Here is a 16,601-nt window from a genome sequence, read left to right on the forward strand (position 1 = left end):
TTAAATCTCCAAAAGAAACACTTTTACGTATAATGTGTGGTTCTTAGTGATTTTGATGGTATTACTGCAACTGTTTTTCCAAAGCCTAAATGTTGCCTGCCAACCCTAAAATTAATATCAGAATATTTAGGGACACTCAGATTCTTTAGCCTCTCTTAACCAGCACTGACCCAGAGAGCTCCTTAAAATCATGTCCTCAGGGCTTTTGATGTCAATTGAGTGTCCACCTCTGTTGGCTGTAGCTTGGACATGGATAACTTGTGTACTTGCTTGTTGGCATGAGTTTTGTCACCCATTTTAGATAGAGTGGGATGTGGTGCAAGATGAGATGGACTGTTTCCAAACTGCTGCTGTGTCCAATCTCCTTCCCTTCAGTCACTTCTGCTTAATCATCTTCTATTTTCGGCCTCTTCTGTGACTTTAAAAGCTCTTTGATAAACAATATAATCAAAGAAAAACATATATATACATATGAATAAATCTTAATTTGATTTGTAAAAAAAACTTTCTCTTTATAGAACATACAATATATAGCCTGAGAGCTCATACTAGCACACACCAAACTGATGAAAAATACCTGACTAGCAATGTCATATGTCCACTTAAATAAGGTGTTATTGTGAGCAATGTGACTGTAAAGTAGCTGAGGAATCTTCTTAGACAGAGGTGATGAAATTAAAAGCATGTGGATTTTTACAGCAATCATTAGGAGACAACAGCAACGAATGAGAAAACATGGTTGATATCTCCCGTCCTTTCCTTTTAACAAAGACCAGAGAGCTGTGGTGGCCCCTCTGTTTGAGGCTCAGTTGGATCTGAGGGTTCCTGACATGGTGTTCACTCCCTCTCTGGAGTTTGGAGCTGGAGACAGTTTCTTTGAGATGGTGGAGAGTCTTATCAATGATGTGTTCAGAATGTCCACACTGGTGCCGCGGCTCGCCCATCACAGCCCATTTCCCCACTACCAGGTACGAGCCGGTTTGATGCAGCATGAGCATCAGAATATGGAGGTTACAGCTCTGTAATGTGCCACATGGATTCTGACCTTTTCCCCTCAGGCTGACATGGAGGACATGGCTGACCTGGCAGACATGCGTAACCTCCTCATGGAACGTGTGCAAAGTGCCATGGCAGCGTGCTGTGAGTTTCGCAACTCTTTGGAGCGTTACAGCTACCTGTATGTGGATGACAGGAAGGAGTTCATGCGTCGGTTTCTTATGTATGGCCACATTTCTACAAGCCCTGACTTTGAGGATGATATTAGCAACAGGAACCCTGAGAGTCCACCAACTCTGGATGATTTTAGAGAACAAGTGGACAGGTAAGTACGCGTATTTGTGTTTTTTAATTTCAATTTTGCACGGCCCTCCTTTTGCTGAACTGTTTATCTTTATGACGTAGTTATGAGAAGCTCCATGAGGAGGTTCAGAGTCTTGAAGTGATGCATGTGTTCCATGGATGGATGAGAGTGGATGGCCGTAGCATGAAGAGTGCCCTGCTCAATATCATCAAAAAATGGAGCCTCATGTTCAAACAGCACCTCATCGATCTAGTAACCAACAGGTATGGCATGCGTCCTCAGGCTAATTAATCACCATTTTCATAGAAGGTTAATAGAAAAAGATGAGCCAAAGTGAGACTACTTACCTTTTAGAGGAAAAACCAACACCGTATCTTTCTTTCTCATACTTTGTACTCTGTGTTCAGTAATGCAAGAGGACAGGATATTTGTTAATGGGATTGATTTATGTGTGTGGGAGAACAAAAAATCTCGACTATTTAAGTCCAGCTGGGTCGAGTTGAACTTTCCCAGAAATAATTAGGATCTGGATAGAAACGGTGCTAAAATTGATGAAGTCTCAGAAAGATTATCCTTGTGGTGGTATTGATGTTGCAATAGAATGCCTTTCATCTGTAGTTTGATCCTTGTTCATTCTGCCACTTATTAAACAGTCTGCGGTCGAGTAGTCAGGCCACCACAAATAAATCTGTATTTTTATCAGTAATACAGTGATTGGAGCTTTCCTTCAAACGTGTGTGAAGCAGAGGGGAGCGTGAGGGACAGATAGTCTTACACAGAAAGTAATTAAAGTTTGTATAACAGGTTGCTACATTTTTGTCTTTTTTTAGGTGCTTTTTTGTAAAAAGGTCTAAAAGTTGTTAAACCTACTTGGTGACGTATAAAGAGGTCTTACCGTTTTGATCTGGTGTGTTTGCATTAAACAGGGAGGGGCTGATTTACTGCAGAAGATTTCACTATTTTGTTTTGGAAAAAATAAAGATATTTGAGTGGGTTTATGAATATATATTTGTCCACTGTTAATACACTTAAGGTTGTGGAAGTGATAGTGAGAAAAGAGAATATGCAGATTCTACAATCTTTTCTGTCACCAGTCTGTCAGATCTAGAGAAGTTCATCATTATAACTGAAGCTGGGCTGGGCCAGCGGGTGGAGGAAGGTGACTACAGAGGTCTGGTCCAGGTCATCGGTCACTTACTGGCTGTTAAGGAAAGACAAAACACGACTGACACCATGTTTGAGCCTCTGCAACAAACCATTGCTCTGCTGAAGGTTTATGAACAGGAACTTCCTGAGGTGGTTTACAAACAATTAGCGGTAAGGACTGAGTTACTCTCACACATTCTTTGCTATGTTTTAAACCATTTTTCTTCTTTTTATCTGCAACCTCCAGTCACTAATCTCTGGTGTGAGCTCTTCTGCTCACCTCGCTGCCTTTTTTTTCTCTCTATCTGACCGTCTGTCTGTCTGTCTGCAGGAGCTGCCAGAGAAGTGGACCAATGTGAAAAAACATGCGACGTTGGTCAAACAGCAGGTGGCTCCTCTGCAGGCCATCGAGGTTGCCAGCCTACGCCGAAAGTGTGCTTCATTCGATGTTGAGCAACACACTTTTAGGGAACACTTCCGCAACAATGGGCCCTTCAGGTAGAACACATCTAATCCTCTGAGTTTGACTGGAAACATTTTTTATGAGCTCCTTGAAATGTTTCTCAGGCAGTTTGAAGTGTTTCACAGAAATGAAGACGTACAACCAATACAGACATTCTGGCTAATTTTTGGCAACGATAACAATTAAATGTTTATATTTCATTTGTCAAAGCACATAGCAAGGATAACAGAAACACAGTTATTATTATTGGTCAGATTTTTAGACTTTCATAAAAGCTAATTAGAGGCACTTTAGTAGAAAGCAGACTATGAATGTATTGCAATAAAAGCAGTGATTGTATTATAAACACAGTTATTTAGCCTAACTAATGTAGAGTTGTTAAAACATAATCAACTTCTGTTGCTGCTTTACTGTAATAAAAAAATAATTGATTGACATTCATTAGTAGGTAAAAATAAAGTCAGACCAAGCAACTACCTTCATGTTACTGTTTGCAAACACAGCATTCAGACTTGACCACTGCTGCCTTGCACTATGTGAAGCAGCAGCTATGAACAGCAGACAGCCAGTCACAGTCACAGTGAAACAGATAAATAAAATCATTTTTAATCAATCGAGATTGCTTCACCGTTGCTATATTCTGGAGAGCAGATACACATGTCACACAGGTAGGTGCTGCATTGCCAGATTTGATGTTCCGGTACACAGATAGTGTGGAAAGAAAAGTCACAAGACAGAAATTTAAACCAGTTTTGTTTGCCCTCACACCCACAAGCTGTCATTGGCTGGTATGATGCACTCTGTCCAGCCTTTAAAGTGCCAGTGCACGGCACAACGAGAAGAGGAAAGGGTCTCTGCAGCGAAATGCATCAGCAAAAACTTAAGTGGGTCATAGAAGATGATTGAGAGGGATCAGTTCTGTATGATTCTGTATGTTTTCTTTTCAGAAATATTCTGCTCGCTCTGCCACAAATTTGAAATGAACTGTTATCAAGGTTGATCGAATGTGAATATAAATGTAAACATTATATGACGGGCTCTATGAGGAGGTTTGTGGTGGAATGTCGACAAAGTTAGTTGGTGAGGGCAACAGCATTTCCTGTTTGCCTATTGTTCCGTAACAACCTTTGTAAAGATAAGAATGTCACCTTCCTCGTCTCCTCACATGATAACACAGAATTGTTATCCTGAGGCCCTCACATCCGGCAAGGCTAATTGAATCTTAACATAATGATAATTAATTCATAGGGAGAGATGCTTCGTCACAATGTCTAATTGTCAGATTAGTTATGTGTGTAATTGGTCTCTTAATAACCTGGTGATTATTTTTCCATTAATGTCTTGGAAGTTATTGTTAATTGTCACAGTATGAAGGTAGCTCTGCAGACTCTGGACAGGCGTATGCTGCAAACAAGTCACGTTTGGTAAAACGTCTGCCTCTCATTACCCAAACACATCCTGATTTATACTGAGCCTATGTAAGTATGTGTATTTTGATGGGTGCCTGTGTGTGCTCATGTGTCCAGGTTTGACAGCAAGAGCCCCTACCAGATGTTGGATAAGTTCCACTGGCAGATCTGGGAACGGGAGGCGGTTATGGCCTCCCTGTTGGAATCTGCAAATCTGTTCGAGGTCACCATCTCAGAGTACAAACAGCTCCGACAATGCAGGTAAAGCCTGAACCTGCAATGAAGAAAACACCACCCGTCCATGCCAGATTTGGACCTAATGAGCTGTTATTGCAGAGATGCTCTTTCACATTCAGAATGTGCATCAGAAGTGTTGCTGTCTTCATTCTGGATTGATTGTCCACTTTCCTACTCCCCCCCAGGCGTGAGGTGGGCCTACTGAAAGAGTTGTGGGATATGATTACTTTGGTGGAATCCAGCATGGCAGCATGGAGGACGACTCCCTGGAGAAAGATCAATGTGGAGGACATGGAACTGGTGTGCAAACGCTTCTCTAAAGATATCCGGGGGCTGGATAAAGAGGTGAGGGGTGCATCTGAAAAATAACAGGTAAACCCCTAGCAGTTTTTTTCACTGGGGTAATGTGTTTCGTGTGAAATCCTGGAGTTGACTGATTAACTGCACAAAGATCTTCATTATGTCATCTTTGTTTTGGCCAGGATTGCAGGATCATTGTTATGGCTAGGGAGAGCTAATAATCTTCATGCTGAATCATTTGAATGAGCAACAGCCAAAGGGAAAACTCCAGTGCTGAGGTCAGCAACATTTGCATTCAAAGGGCTGTCCTTGCTACAATGGTGTTGCAGCCACCCATTTACAGTGAGCAAGTATGCACGCTGACAACAGTTGCGACTTCAAACTCCTCTCTGCCAACAGAAATATATTGTGAAAATTGATATGCTGTGAACAACACACTCCACCCACACTCCTGAGTAGTTCCAGGTGTGACAACACATATCCACAGTCCTATAATTCATTTTCTATAGCCGCTTAATCCAATTTAGGTTCGCAGGGGGCTGCAGCCTATCCCAACTGTCTCACAGGGCCACACACAGACAAACACACAATCATGCACACTCACACTCACTCCTAGGGTCAATTTAGAGTCACCAGTCAACCAGGAGAGAACTCACGCATACACGACGAGAACATGCAAGCTCCACACAGCTGGGATTCAAACCTGAAGCCCTCTTGCTGTGAAGCCACCACACCATCCATACCAGTGCATGTGTGAAATCACATCCATAAAAGATACCGACTCTCTTTCATGTTAAACCAATTTTTGGTTTCACATTTTTAATTCAGAAAACTATTTTAAACATGTTTAAGATGCCAAAGTTTAAGTCCTTCATTCAGATGACAGTTTGTCATTTCGGTATACGGAAATCCCTCTTGTGGATGTCTTGGAGAGCATGAAACTTAGTCGGCAGGAGCAGTAAAGATATGGTCAGAACATGGCAGACCAAGTAAGGAGTTAAGTGCCTTGCTCAACTCAGAAGAAGCTGATTCCACTTTCAACTGCTGCTGATGGTTACATGTCCTGCTTGGAAGCAATAAATGTTTGCAACAGTTTTCTTGAATCTCAAATTAAATCTAGAGATGCAGTTTAAAGCTTCTTTGTTTGTGTCACATGTCCCTGTATTGATTTCTGGCTTTGTGTGTGATAGGTTAGAGCGTGGGATGCCTTCACAGGACTGGACAGCAGGGTAAAGAACGTCCTCACCTCCCTCCGGGCTGTGGCAGAGCTCCAAAACCCGGCCATTCGAACCCGACACTGGCACCAGCTGATGGCCGCCACTGGAGTCCGCTTCACCATGGACCAGGTTTTTGGTTTATTCTGAGACATAATCGAGAAGGACATATCGGGAATTACATCAATTTTGATGAATTCCTGTGAAGTTTTTCAAATTGATGGTGCATTTACAGCAGTTTTATTTTTTCATATCCAGAACCGAACTCGTTCCACACATGAACTATTATTGGATTAAAAGTATTCCAACAATTCAAAGAGCTTCAAGTAAGGATTCATACTCAAAAGAAAGTTTTGTTATGCAACAGGAACTTCAGCTACTTCGCTTTTATTTTTTTAAATGTAAAGCTAGATCAATCTTCTAGGCACAGCCGAATTCTGTTGAAATTTGGCTGAAAATATTTGACACTTGTTAAACTATGGCCGGAAAGTAAAGTGGCAGCAGCGGCACGACTGCTACCTGCAGGCAAAGAGGGTTAACACTAAATTATTTTGTCAAAGACTTTCAAATTGAATTTTGACATAACGCTTTGAAGGATCATTAGAATGTTCGAACTGCTTCAGCGGTAGAGCTCACATGATATGTTTAATGACTTACTTTTTCACCAATCTATGTAATGTGACTTAGTTTTATGACTGCTGTAAATGAAAATCAACCAAATGATTGAAAAATCTTCCTGATCTGTCGGTGCATACAGTGTATTGTACGACATTCAGGACATTACTATTTTGTAGAACTAACTAAGGCAGAGCTGCTTAGTTTTTCTTGATTAAGTGGAGTATCCCAATTTCAACAATAGCTATTTTAATTATAAGTTTTGTAAGTGTCTCTTGAGAAACTCGTAAATGTAAAAGTGTAAGACAGTGGCTTATGTCAGTGGCAAAAATTGGGCTTAGAAAATGTTCTCATATTCACGAAGCAAATGAATACATTATACCATATGCATATATGTATATATACATGTAGATAGTAAAAAGGTAACCAGGTGACCTGGGCCTATCAACAAGGCCTAATAACTACATGACAATCAACACAATTAGATTAGTCTCAATTAGAACAAAATCCCTCACAATGTTAATATAGTTTAACTATCTCTATGATATGATGTTTTTTTTCTATCCTACTTACTTTCTGTACTGGTATATTTTGGCAAACCTCCCCTGAAAGCAGCCTTCACAGTTGCAAGTGGAGTACTGACTTGTCTGTTTGTGAGCAGGAGACCAGTCTGGCGGACCTGCTGCAGCTCAATCTGCACTGCTTCGAAGAGGAGGTGAGAGGGATTGTGGACAAGGCTGTAAAAGAGATGGGAATGGAGAAAGTCCTGTCTGAGCTCAACTCCACATGGACAGGTCGGGAGAAGCAGCCATTTGGTTTAAATCATGCTTTTAACACAAGAGCTTATCAACATACTTTTGGGAGTTTATGATGTATTGACTTTATTGCACAGGTATGCAGTTCCAGTACGAGCCCCACCACAGGACCCACGTTCCTCTGCTCCGCACCGATGAGGAGCTGATTGAGACGCTGGAAGATAACCAGGTTCAGCTGCAGAACCTCATATCATCGAAGTACATTGCACACTTCCTGGATGAAGTGTCTTCATGGCAGAGCAAGCTGTCTGTGGCAGACTCAGTCATCTCCGTCTGGTTTGAGGTGCAGCGGACATGGACCCACCTGGAAAGCATCTTCATTGGCTCCGAGGACATCCGCTCACAGCTGCCCGAGGTTACACACTCAATTGAATCAGATTTGGGCACTCATGGTGACTTTATTACTGCTCTGTATACCTCAACGTTAAGCTCATGTGCATGCAGGCCTTTACCTGCACCCTTGTCCTTGCCATAAAAACCCAGATAGCATGACTGTTAGAGCTGTTAATTAAGGATTCATTAATTGGCCTTTACTCCTCGTTAAGGAGCTGAGATTACACGACTTTTTAATTGCTCCCATGATGTTCAGGCTGTGCTTAAGCCCAGATGTTTGCTATTAAACTTTGGATTCTCCCTTCTCTCTTGTGGAAACTTAAAATCCCTTCCTGGCTTCCTTGTGAAATCCTTCAACAGGACTCCAGGCGCTTTGAGGGGATTGATGCTGATTTCAAAGAGCTGGCAAAAGCCATGCATCAAACACCTAACGTAGTGGAGGCCACCAATAAACCAGGCCTGTTTGGCAAACTGGAGGATATCCAGAGCAGGTGACATGAGAATGGAGCGTTTGTTATAAACTGTAGCCAGGTTTGTGCTTATTACACATGGATGACACTGACTATGTGAAAACTTTTATGATGTATTTTCCTGCAGGCTCTCTCTGTGTGAAAAAGCTTTGGCGGAGTACCTGGACACCAAGCGTCTGGCCTTCCCTAGATTTTACTTCATCTCTTCAGCTGATTTGCTGGACATTCTGTCAAATGGGACCAACCCACAGCAGGTGGTTTCACTACTCTTTGCCTGAGGAGTAGCTTTGAATTGAATTCCTTAGTCTGTTCACTGTGACAAAAAACTGCGCCTTTATCTTTATGCAGCTTTTACTTTTTACTGGTTTTGTAAAAATATGTTTTATTGCACCATTTAGCTTTTGAGTTAAGTGCTGTTGACTTTTGTAGTACCTACAGTAGCCACCAAGGGGCAATGTTGCTCACAGTTTGTGTTCATTCCATCATCTCAACATTGTCTTTTGCATTTCCACCTCAGAGAAAAACTGTTAAGAATGTGCCACTAAATCTGTCTAAGAGGAAGTAAGCAAGAATGCAGAGTGTGTAATGAAAAAGAAAATATCAGTCAGGCTGTTTGTCGAGTATAAATTCAGTACAGAGTATTTCTCTGTGTGTGTTCAGGTCCAGAGGCATCTGTCTAAGCTGTTTGACAACATGGCTAAGATGCGATTTGCAGCAGATGGAGGGGGAAATCCTAAGACCAGTGTGGGCATGTACAGCAAAGAGGAAGAGTATGTCCCCTTTAATGAGTCCTGTGACTGCACTGGACAGGTAAAATGCACTGTTTATCTTTTATTAATGCCTCTGAATTTATGAAGCCATAATTTCTAGATTTAGCTAAATGCTGAAGACATTTTTTGTCTTTGTCTTCATTAAGCTGCTGACAGAGCTGTTAGTGGAAAAATGTAATAGATGGTAAAATTGACTCACCTGCCATTTTTTTGTGATGGAAAGAGCAGGTGAAACATATAGATATCAGATACAGATATCACAACTCAAAATGAAGCGGACAAATGAGACTGAATCTGTCTTTGCCCCTGGGATTTTGCATATCAAAGCCCATTAATCCATTCATTTTCCATTACGTGCCATAGTATTTGCCTGACTCCACTTCCACTTGAATGCTTATTAATGACCTCATTAGGGTCTACTGATAAGAGAGCCAATTGTGCTCATGTGGCAGAGTTTGCCGTGTATTTCTACATGTATATTCATGGGCCCGCCTGTTTTTGTGTGGTCTGTTTAAGGTGGAGATCTGGTTGAACCGGGTGCTAGAAACCATGCGCTCCACTGTTCGCCATGAGATGACCGAGGCAGTAATGGCTTACGAGGAAAAACCCAGAGAGCAGTGGCTGTTTGACTATCCAGCTCAGGTAAACAGGCTCAGTGGGATGTATGTGCAGATTTAACTGACGACACTCATTTTTGTCCATTAGTCACCTAACATCTGATGGCCTGCACCAAATTCCTTCCTGTACCTCTCGCAGATATTTCCACACACACTAATGCTGTGCAAACACTGCTGAAAGCCAGATTCTGCTGAATATTTTCAGTGGTGAGAATGAGTATGAACAAATTTACCGTGTGCCTGTGATAATATCCCCATTAACAGTCTACAGAAAGTAATTATTTGATGTATGAAATTAGGCATTCACGTGTTGGGACAAGTTCAATACAGTTTGAATTATTTCACAATTCCCTCACACTCAGCTGTTAGATGCTGTTTAGTTGCTTGCTCTTCTCTGTCTCTCAGTCTCCATTCACTAAGCTTGCAGCACAGACTTTTCTGTTAAGTAAATACCCAGCACAGAACTGAAAAGTTCAGAGCCAGAGAACACGTACACCACCTGCAACACGTGTTTCCACTGTTTTTAAATGGTGAAATGGCGCTGTAATGGGGGAAAAAAACATCATCATTAGTAAGCCCTGTTGGAAGTACGCAGCCTGTGGGTCATTGGCTCCAGTGTCTGCACTCAGTGTAAGCTGCACAGACACAGTCAGGGGTTCAGTTTTAAAGACACGTGTTATCATTTTTACAAGCAAACGCATTTAATTAACTTTTATAGAGCTCAATATAGAGAAGTAAAGAGAGTACAACAATCGGTATGTATAGTGCATTGGAAAAGTGTTCGCCCCCTTTGGGACCTTTTCCATTTTGTTGAATTACAATCTGGAATGAGATTTTTAGGGGTATGTATCAGTTGAAAAAAAATGAGCATGCAAGTATTCACCACACTAAAGTCAATACTTTGCAGCAACTTCAGCTGCAAGTCTCATGTGGTATATCTCTATAGGCTTGGAATGTGTGGCCACTGGCCAGATTCCTCAGGACAGAATTAGCAGCTCCCACTCCTTCAAGCTGTCTGGAAGGTTTTGTTGTGTTACTTACGTTGTGGCGTCACAGAGAAGTCATGTAGTGTTTCGACTGCACACAAGTGGACTTAACTGAAGTACTGAAGTACTCCTGAAGTACTCCTGTACTTTTCATATGGCCCTCACCACTTTTCACTTTTTGATGTTTTAGAAATTTTTACCAATTTACCAATTTTAAGTACAGGTTATGATGCGACACAACAGTGAAAACATCAACTTGGACAAATACTTTTCACAGGCACTGTATGTCCATCCTGACCACCTAAATTCTGATAATAGTTCAATTCTATTATCTTTTCAGAATAGCTTAAACTGCAGTTAACAAAACAATATATAAATCCTTCTTCTTTTATCTGCTCAAGTCCACTAAGCATCTCATCAGGTGACTCACTTAAGCCAAACTAGCCTTTATCAACACATAAAGCCAGAATGTGTCCTATTTTATATGTTAATTTCGTCTATTAAATTTAAACCTTGTGGCCATGCACTGTGTACACTCCTTGTTATTTTGCAGAAACAGATTTGATAACACCCAGCCCCCTTTCCAACTGCAAAGGAATTAAGAGACTTCAAGACCAAATGTATATAAACACTGAGTCCATTAATACCCAGCTAAACACAACACCTGCTCAGACCACTCAGTGTTGCTTGAAGCTGATTCCCCACATTGATCAGCAAAGAATCCACAGCTGACAAGTGAAACCTCTGAATTTCAATCCAAGCATTTATTTACAGCCGATTGTTATGACGGCCAACTGTGGACACTTCCATGGAGGAAATATATGATATATGACATAGATGGTGTCTAATTACACAATGGCCATGGGTAAACTAACAGAAAGAATCTGTGTGATGTTAAGTGCATTAACACTTCTACATGAATTTAATCAAATCTAAATGTGTTTTCCTTCATTTTCTCTAATTCCCCGCTCAGGTGGCGTTGACCTGCACTCAGATCTGGTGGACGTCTGACGTCAACATGGCTTTCACCCGTCTTGAGGAAGGCTATGACAATTCCATGAAGGAGTACCACAGAAAACAGGTGTCCCAGCTCAACACCCTTATCTCCCTGCTGATTGGCCAGCTTACACCGGGTGATAGGCAGAAAGTGATGACCATCTGCACCATCGATGTTCACGCCAGAGATGTTGTGGCCAAGATGATCACTCAGAGGGTGAGAGCAACATGGGTGATAAATGTGCTCTGGAATGTTTGAAATCCTTTGCAGACACAGAGATTGCTGCCGGATTTTTTTAGACATCCTATTAGCATAATTAGAGGGTGGAATAGCTCAGACTGTTTTGGACTTTATCTCCTCCCTTGGCATTCTCTGTTAAATCTTTCTGTTTTTTTGTTTTTTTTTTAAGGTGGAGAATTCTCAGGCCTTTGTGTGGCTCTCCCAGCTCAGACATCGTTGGGATGAAAAAGAGAGGCATTGTTTTGCCAACATCTGTGATGCCCAGTTTCTCTATTCCTATGAATATCTGGGCAACACACCACGATTAGTCATCACTCCTCTAACAGACAGGTACGGGCGTCATTCTTGGCATCTGCTGCTCGTTTACTCACTGACAGTCAAGCTAATTGCTCATTAGTGCGCCGTTGCTACTTTAAGCTTTCCATTCTTTCATGTCACAAAAAGAGTTGATAAAACGTGCAAATTTATGACAAAAGATCTTAGTAGCTTTTGCGCCAGTAGTTCCATCCATGTTCACCTGTTTTATGCTCATTTTCAATAATTGCGTCAAAAAAACCTGCATGAATAGGTTTTGCTCGGTTCAAGTAGAAAAGCTGGCATTTTGATAAAGGCTCAGTTTACTCACCTGAAGTAAAAAATGCTCCACATGAAGCTTGTAATAAATAGCAACAAAAAAAATTACATTACATACATTTACATTTCATTGGGATTGAGACTTAGCTTGTGAGTTTTTAATTTCAGACAGGCAACAGTGTGTCGCTCAGTTGTCTGTGTGTGTGTTTTTTGTGTTTCTTGAAAAATCATCTGATGTGCTTCACACCTGTTGGGTGTATTGCTGCGGACCCAGAGAAGTGCTGTTTGAAGTCGGGTGGATCGTCTGCCTTCGTTTTTTTGTTTGCTCTGTTGACACCGAACTCAAAACAAACTCAAAAAATATAGGAATATGTACGTGTTATCTTTGCTCCTCAATTGTACTTTAGAAAAAGTGGAATACAAACACAGCTGAGAGCTACATCACACCCTGGAGCGGAGCTCTGCTTTCTTACATCCAAGATATGTCTGGAAAATTGCAATATTACTGCAGATGCCTATGTTTGGTTGTTAAATGCAGCAACATATGTGTGAGCAGTCACTGACCCTTTAGCTTTAAAAAAAACCTGATTTGTCTTGTTTTTTCACTGATTTAACTGATTTTCAAACAAGAGAGAACGTTACACCTGTCTCTTTGTTTCTTTGAAAAACAAAAGAAACCTCCTTCCACACTTCCTTTTATGCTGATGACAGTAAGTCTTTGCTTTTCATGTAGGTCAGTGGTGATAAAGGCTTCTCATCTGATCATAACTATGTGATGCCTCCTTAGAATTTACATTTGAATCATTATGCACACCTACAACAACCAAAAGCTTTCAGAACATCTCAGCGCGGGCATGTTGCCAACAGCTTGTTTGTTCATATGCACATGTTTCTGCAGGACACCTGATAAACTACACACAGATGAATACCTGTCTCCCAGAGTCCTTTGGCAAATTGCAGCGTTTGAATGTGCGGCTTTCCATGCTGACCAATGGTCCCTTTGAAGCCTGAACAAAGCAGAAACAATGGGCTTTGATGGCCAGATCAGCAGCCGTGTAGCAAGACTTCACCATATGGTGCATGTCCTCACTGCAACTCTCACAGTTTGCCACTGCCTTTCATTGCAACAATGGACCAGGGACTAGGAGGCCAGGTGTCAGATCCTTTAATCTGTGACTTGAGAAAACAGCTCAAACAGCTAAAAGAGTATTTGGTGCGTGATACTGGAACACAACTTTCTGCACAACAGACGAGAGGAATGCTTCATGCACCTGAGTCTAATGTCTGCCAACATTTATTTTGAGCTTAAAACTCCATACACTTAATTGACATAGATAACAGAAACTTAATTTGAACAGGACCATCAACATATATAAAAACACATACAGTACTGTTACTGCTGTGTTGTACCGGTAATGAATACTCCTGCATGCAATGCTTTAATCTTTTAATTGAAAGGAATGAGAACAGACATCTGTTTATTCCTTTTTCAATAGTTTTGACCTAGGGACTGAGTGAAACTGTTCCTGACCTTCTGAGAGGTCTGATCAGTACATACAGTTCCAGCAGGGGCCTGTACTACGAAGCAGGTTCAACACATCCAGGGTATCCACAGGTGATTCGGTTTAATCAACCCTAACAGCTGAGATCTCAATGAGTGCTACTCCAATGCTGGTTAATCAGGATCACAGCTGTGGCAGCCAAAGCAGGAAGGAAAGCTGATTTATAAAAAAAAAGAAAAAGAAGAAGAATATGTGAATGCTGAATTAATAAGTTCATCAATATCACTAAAGCACAGATAGCACGTGAGAAGGTTTCAGTTGTATTCTGTCAGATGCTGAACTGGCTGTTTTAAAGTGTTTCAAACTTTGATTTTGATGGACAAAGTTCCACATTTACTGCTCGTGTGTTGTAGTCCAGTCACATCATTGTCATTAGATGTGGCTGATCGGTCTCAAAAGTCTGTCAGACATATCTGAATTTCATTGTGTTCCTCCTTTTTGGTTAACAGATGCTATCAATAATGATCACGTTAATAATAATAATGAATTAATGATGGCTCGTTCCCACTTAGCTATGACAACGTGTCAGTGAATGATCAATAGATCTCTCTTAAAGCAGGTATTTTGACTCGTCAAAGCATGACAGGCACAGGGAAGCCAGGTTGCTGTGCACCTTCCAACAGCAAGGCTAATGAAAGAGATTTACATCAGCTCCTGTATAAATGACTGCATAAAAAGAAAAAAGAATTAAATCAGAACATACCTTCCTACCATGTCTGGTCGAAAAGTCTGAGATAAAAAGATTTTGCAGCAGGAGTTTGACATGGAGAGAGGTAAAGTGAATTCAGTTATAATTCTTTAATGAACCACTGCTTTTAAAAACACAAAGTAAAATCTACTTAGACATAAATCTACACAAAATAACTACTGGCTTGCACAGTATGTGCTAGTTTAACTTTGGCTGTAGTCTGCACGGTGTGTTCACCCTTTGCAGCAGGATGATTAAGCTAAAGGAACTCATGCTAATCCATAACAGCAGGAATGCTATCTGCATAGTGTTAACATTCACTCAATACTCGTATATTCACCATTATTAAAAATTTCAGCATGCACACAACATGCACACACACACACACACACACAAACTAAAAGAAAGGAATGTTGGATGGGATCCAACCATAAACTTATATGTAGCTGGTGCTTTTAAATACACTGTAATAAAACAAGTCACCTTGTCACAGTCTAGTTAAGTTTCACTCTCACTTCTCCCATCTGGCTGTAGTCCTCTGTGCAGGACATCCTTATCCAGCCTCCTTGGCGACTCATTGTGAGGTTTTTGGCCATATTTCAATGGAGAGTCATAATTCCTGTTGGCACTGGTATCCGGATGATACACTGTATACAGATGGGATCATTTGTCTTCTGCCTATCGTTATGCTTTCTAATATTTGCCACTACTATACATCATCTGTTAACCAGCAGCTTAGTAAAATCATTGCTGTATCGATATTCGAAGAAAAAAACCCACTGTGTTTCCTGCCCTGATCAATAAAGTTCTGATTGGCTCTGTCAGTTCACTGCTGACTTTTATGGATACAAGACAGGCTGTTAATTAGTCGTGATAGGTTCTGCAGGAGAAGCGTCACTAATCAGCCTGTGGGACAATCAAAGCTCAGGAGCTCAGATTATATTAGCATATAATGATGTTACTTATGGTAATGACTGTGCTGACACGAAGACATTGTCAGAGCTGATTATTAGACCATGTCAACGCAGGTTCTGTCAGTTGTACTGTAAACTGCTGTTCAGAGATCTTGTAAAGCTGTTGCAGAAATTCAGGCCGTTTAGTTTAGAGAGTTTTTCTCAAGGGAAAAGTGGATCATTTAAATGGAGATAGGGCAGGAAACTCTTACCTACAACCATTTATCTGTTTTCTTTGTGTTTGTAGGCAAAGAGACGTTCTTGACTGACAAGTTATTTATTTTTTTTGATAATGATCAAGGTTTGGACAAATGGACAAACTGTTGTAGCTGGTGTATCTGTGATTTTTTTTTCCTTTGTGCTAATAAGAAACAAAAAAGATTCAGGTGTGATTTTGTTTGCTACAGTTGTGAAAAAGGCCATCATTTAAAGAAATAAGAGATCATCTGGTCCTCACTAGGTCTTAAAAATTAGGTAAATACTACTTCAGATGAACTGCAACATTTTACACCAGAGCATTATTTATTGAAGAAAAACCTAAACCACCCCATGATTTAATGAAGAATGACCTCCAACAGCATTAACGTAAAATGGTTATAGAATGATGCTGCACCAGTGACAGCCTGCTGCAGTAGCTCTGGACGTGTGTATCAGTGATGGAGTGACTTTCGATCGGATCCTCTGTTGGTGATCGAAGGAAGGATCGTGATCTTTTTTTCAAATGGCGATCTTGCATTCATTTAGTGTCATAAGATGTGAAAGAAAAATCTCTAGAACCTGCGCTTTACTGTGTACTTAAAAATGTTTCTCATGGAGCAAAATGTCTGCATACAGAGCTGTTTGATCTGTGCAACTGAGGAGTGAAAATGAAGCTCTTAATTACACCCTGTTGCATCTTTTTTTCCTTCTCACT

At 40.9% G+C, this 16,601-nt stretch overlaps 1 protein-coding gene across 1 annotated transcript in view; it reads left to right on the forward strand.

Moving 5' to 3' along the window:
• dnah9 (dynein, axonemal, heavy chain 9) overlaps positions 1 to 16,601 on the forward strand; it is a 137,145-nt gene that overhangs the window by 21,328 nt on the left and 99,216 nt on the right. Inside the window, exons 17-32 of the mRNA XM_072373573.1 lie at positions 772 to 968; positions 1,059 to 1,321; positions 1,402 to 1,563; positions 2,395 to 2,617; positions 2,778 to 2,944; positions 4,436 to 4,579; positions 4,741 to 4,900; positions 6,046 to 6,201; positions 7,346 to 7,478; positions 7,577 to 7,854; positions 8,193 to 8,323; positions 8,430 to 8,556; positions 8,963 to 9,112; positions 9,589 to 9,714; positions 11,649 to 11,888; positions 12,082 to 12,242. Of these exons, the coding sequence (XP_072229674.1) occupies positions 772 to 968; positions 1,059 to 1,321; positions 1,402 to 1,563; positions 2,395 to 2,617; positions 2,778 to 2,944; positions 4,436 to 4,579; positions 4,741 to 4,900; positions 6,046 to 6,201; positions 7,346 to 7,478; positions 7,577 to 7,854; positions 8,193 to 8,323; positions 8,430 to 8,556; positions 8,963 to 9,112; positions 9,589 to 9,714; positions 11,649 to 11,888; positions 12,082 to 12,242 (2,818 nt within the window). The remainder of the gene's footprint in view (positions 1 to 771; positions 969 to 1,058; positions 1,322 to 1,401; positions 1,564 to 2,394; positions 2,618 to 2,777; positions 2,945 to 4,435; positions 4,580 to 4,740; positions 4,901 to 6,045; positions 6,202 to 7,345; positions 7,479 to 7,576; positions 7,855 to 8,192; positions 8,324 to 8,429; positions 8,557 to 8,962; positions 9,113 to 9,588; positions 9,715 to 11,648; positions 11,889 to 12,081; positions 12,243 to 16,601) is intronic.

The sequence above is a fragment of the Leuresthes tenuis genome, unplaced genomic scaffold, assembly GCF_036924035.1.
Source record: "Leuresthes tenuis unplaced genomic scaffold, fLeuTen1.0.hap1 SCAF_20, whole genome shotgun sequence".
In the NCBI taxonomy this organism is placed as follows: Eukaryota; Metazoa; Chordata; class Actinopteri; order Atheriniformes; family Atherinopsidae; genus Leuresthes; species Leuresthes tenuis.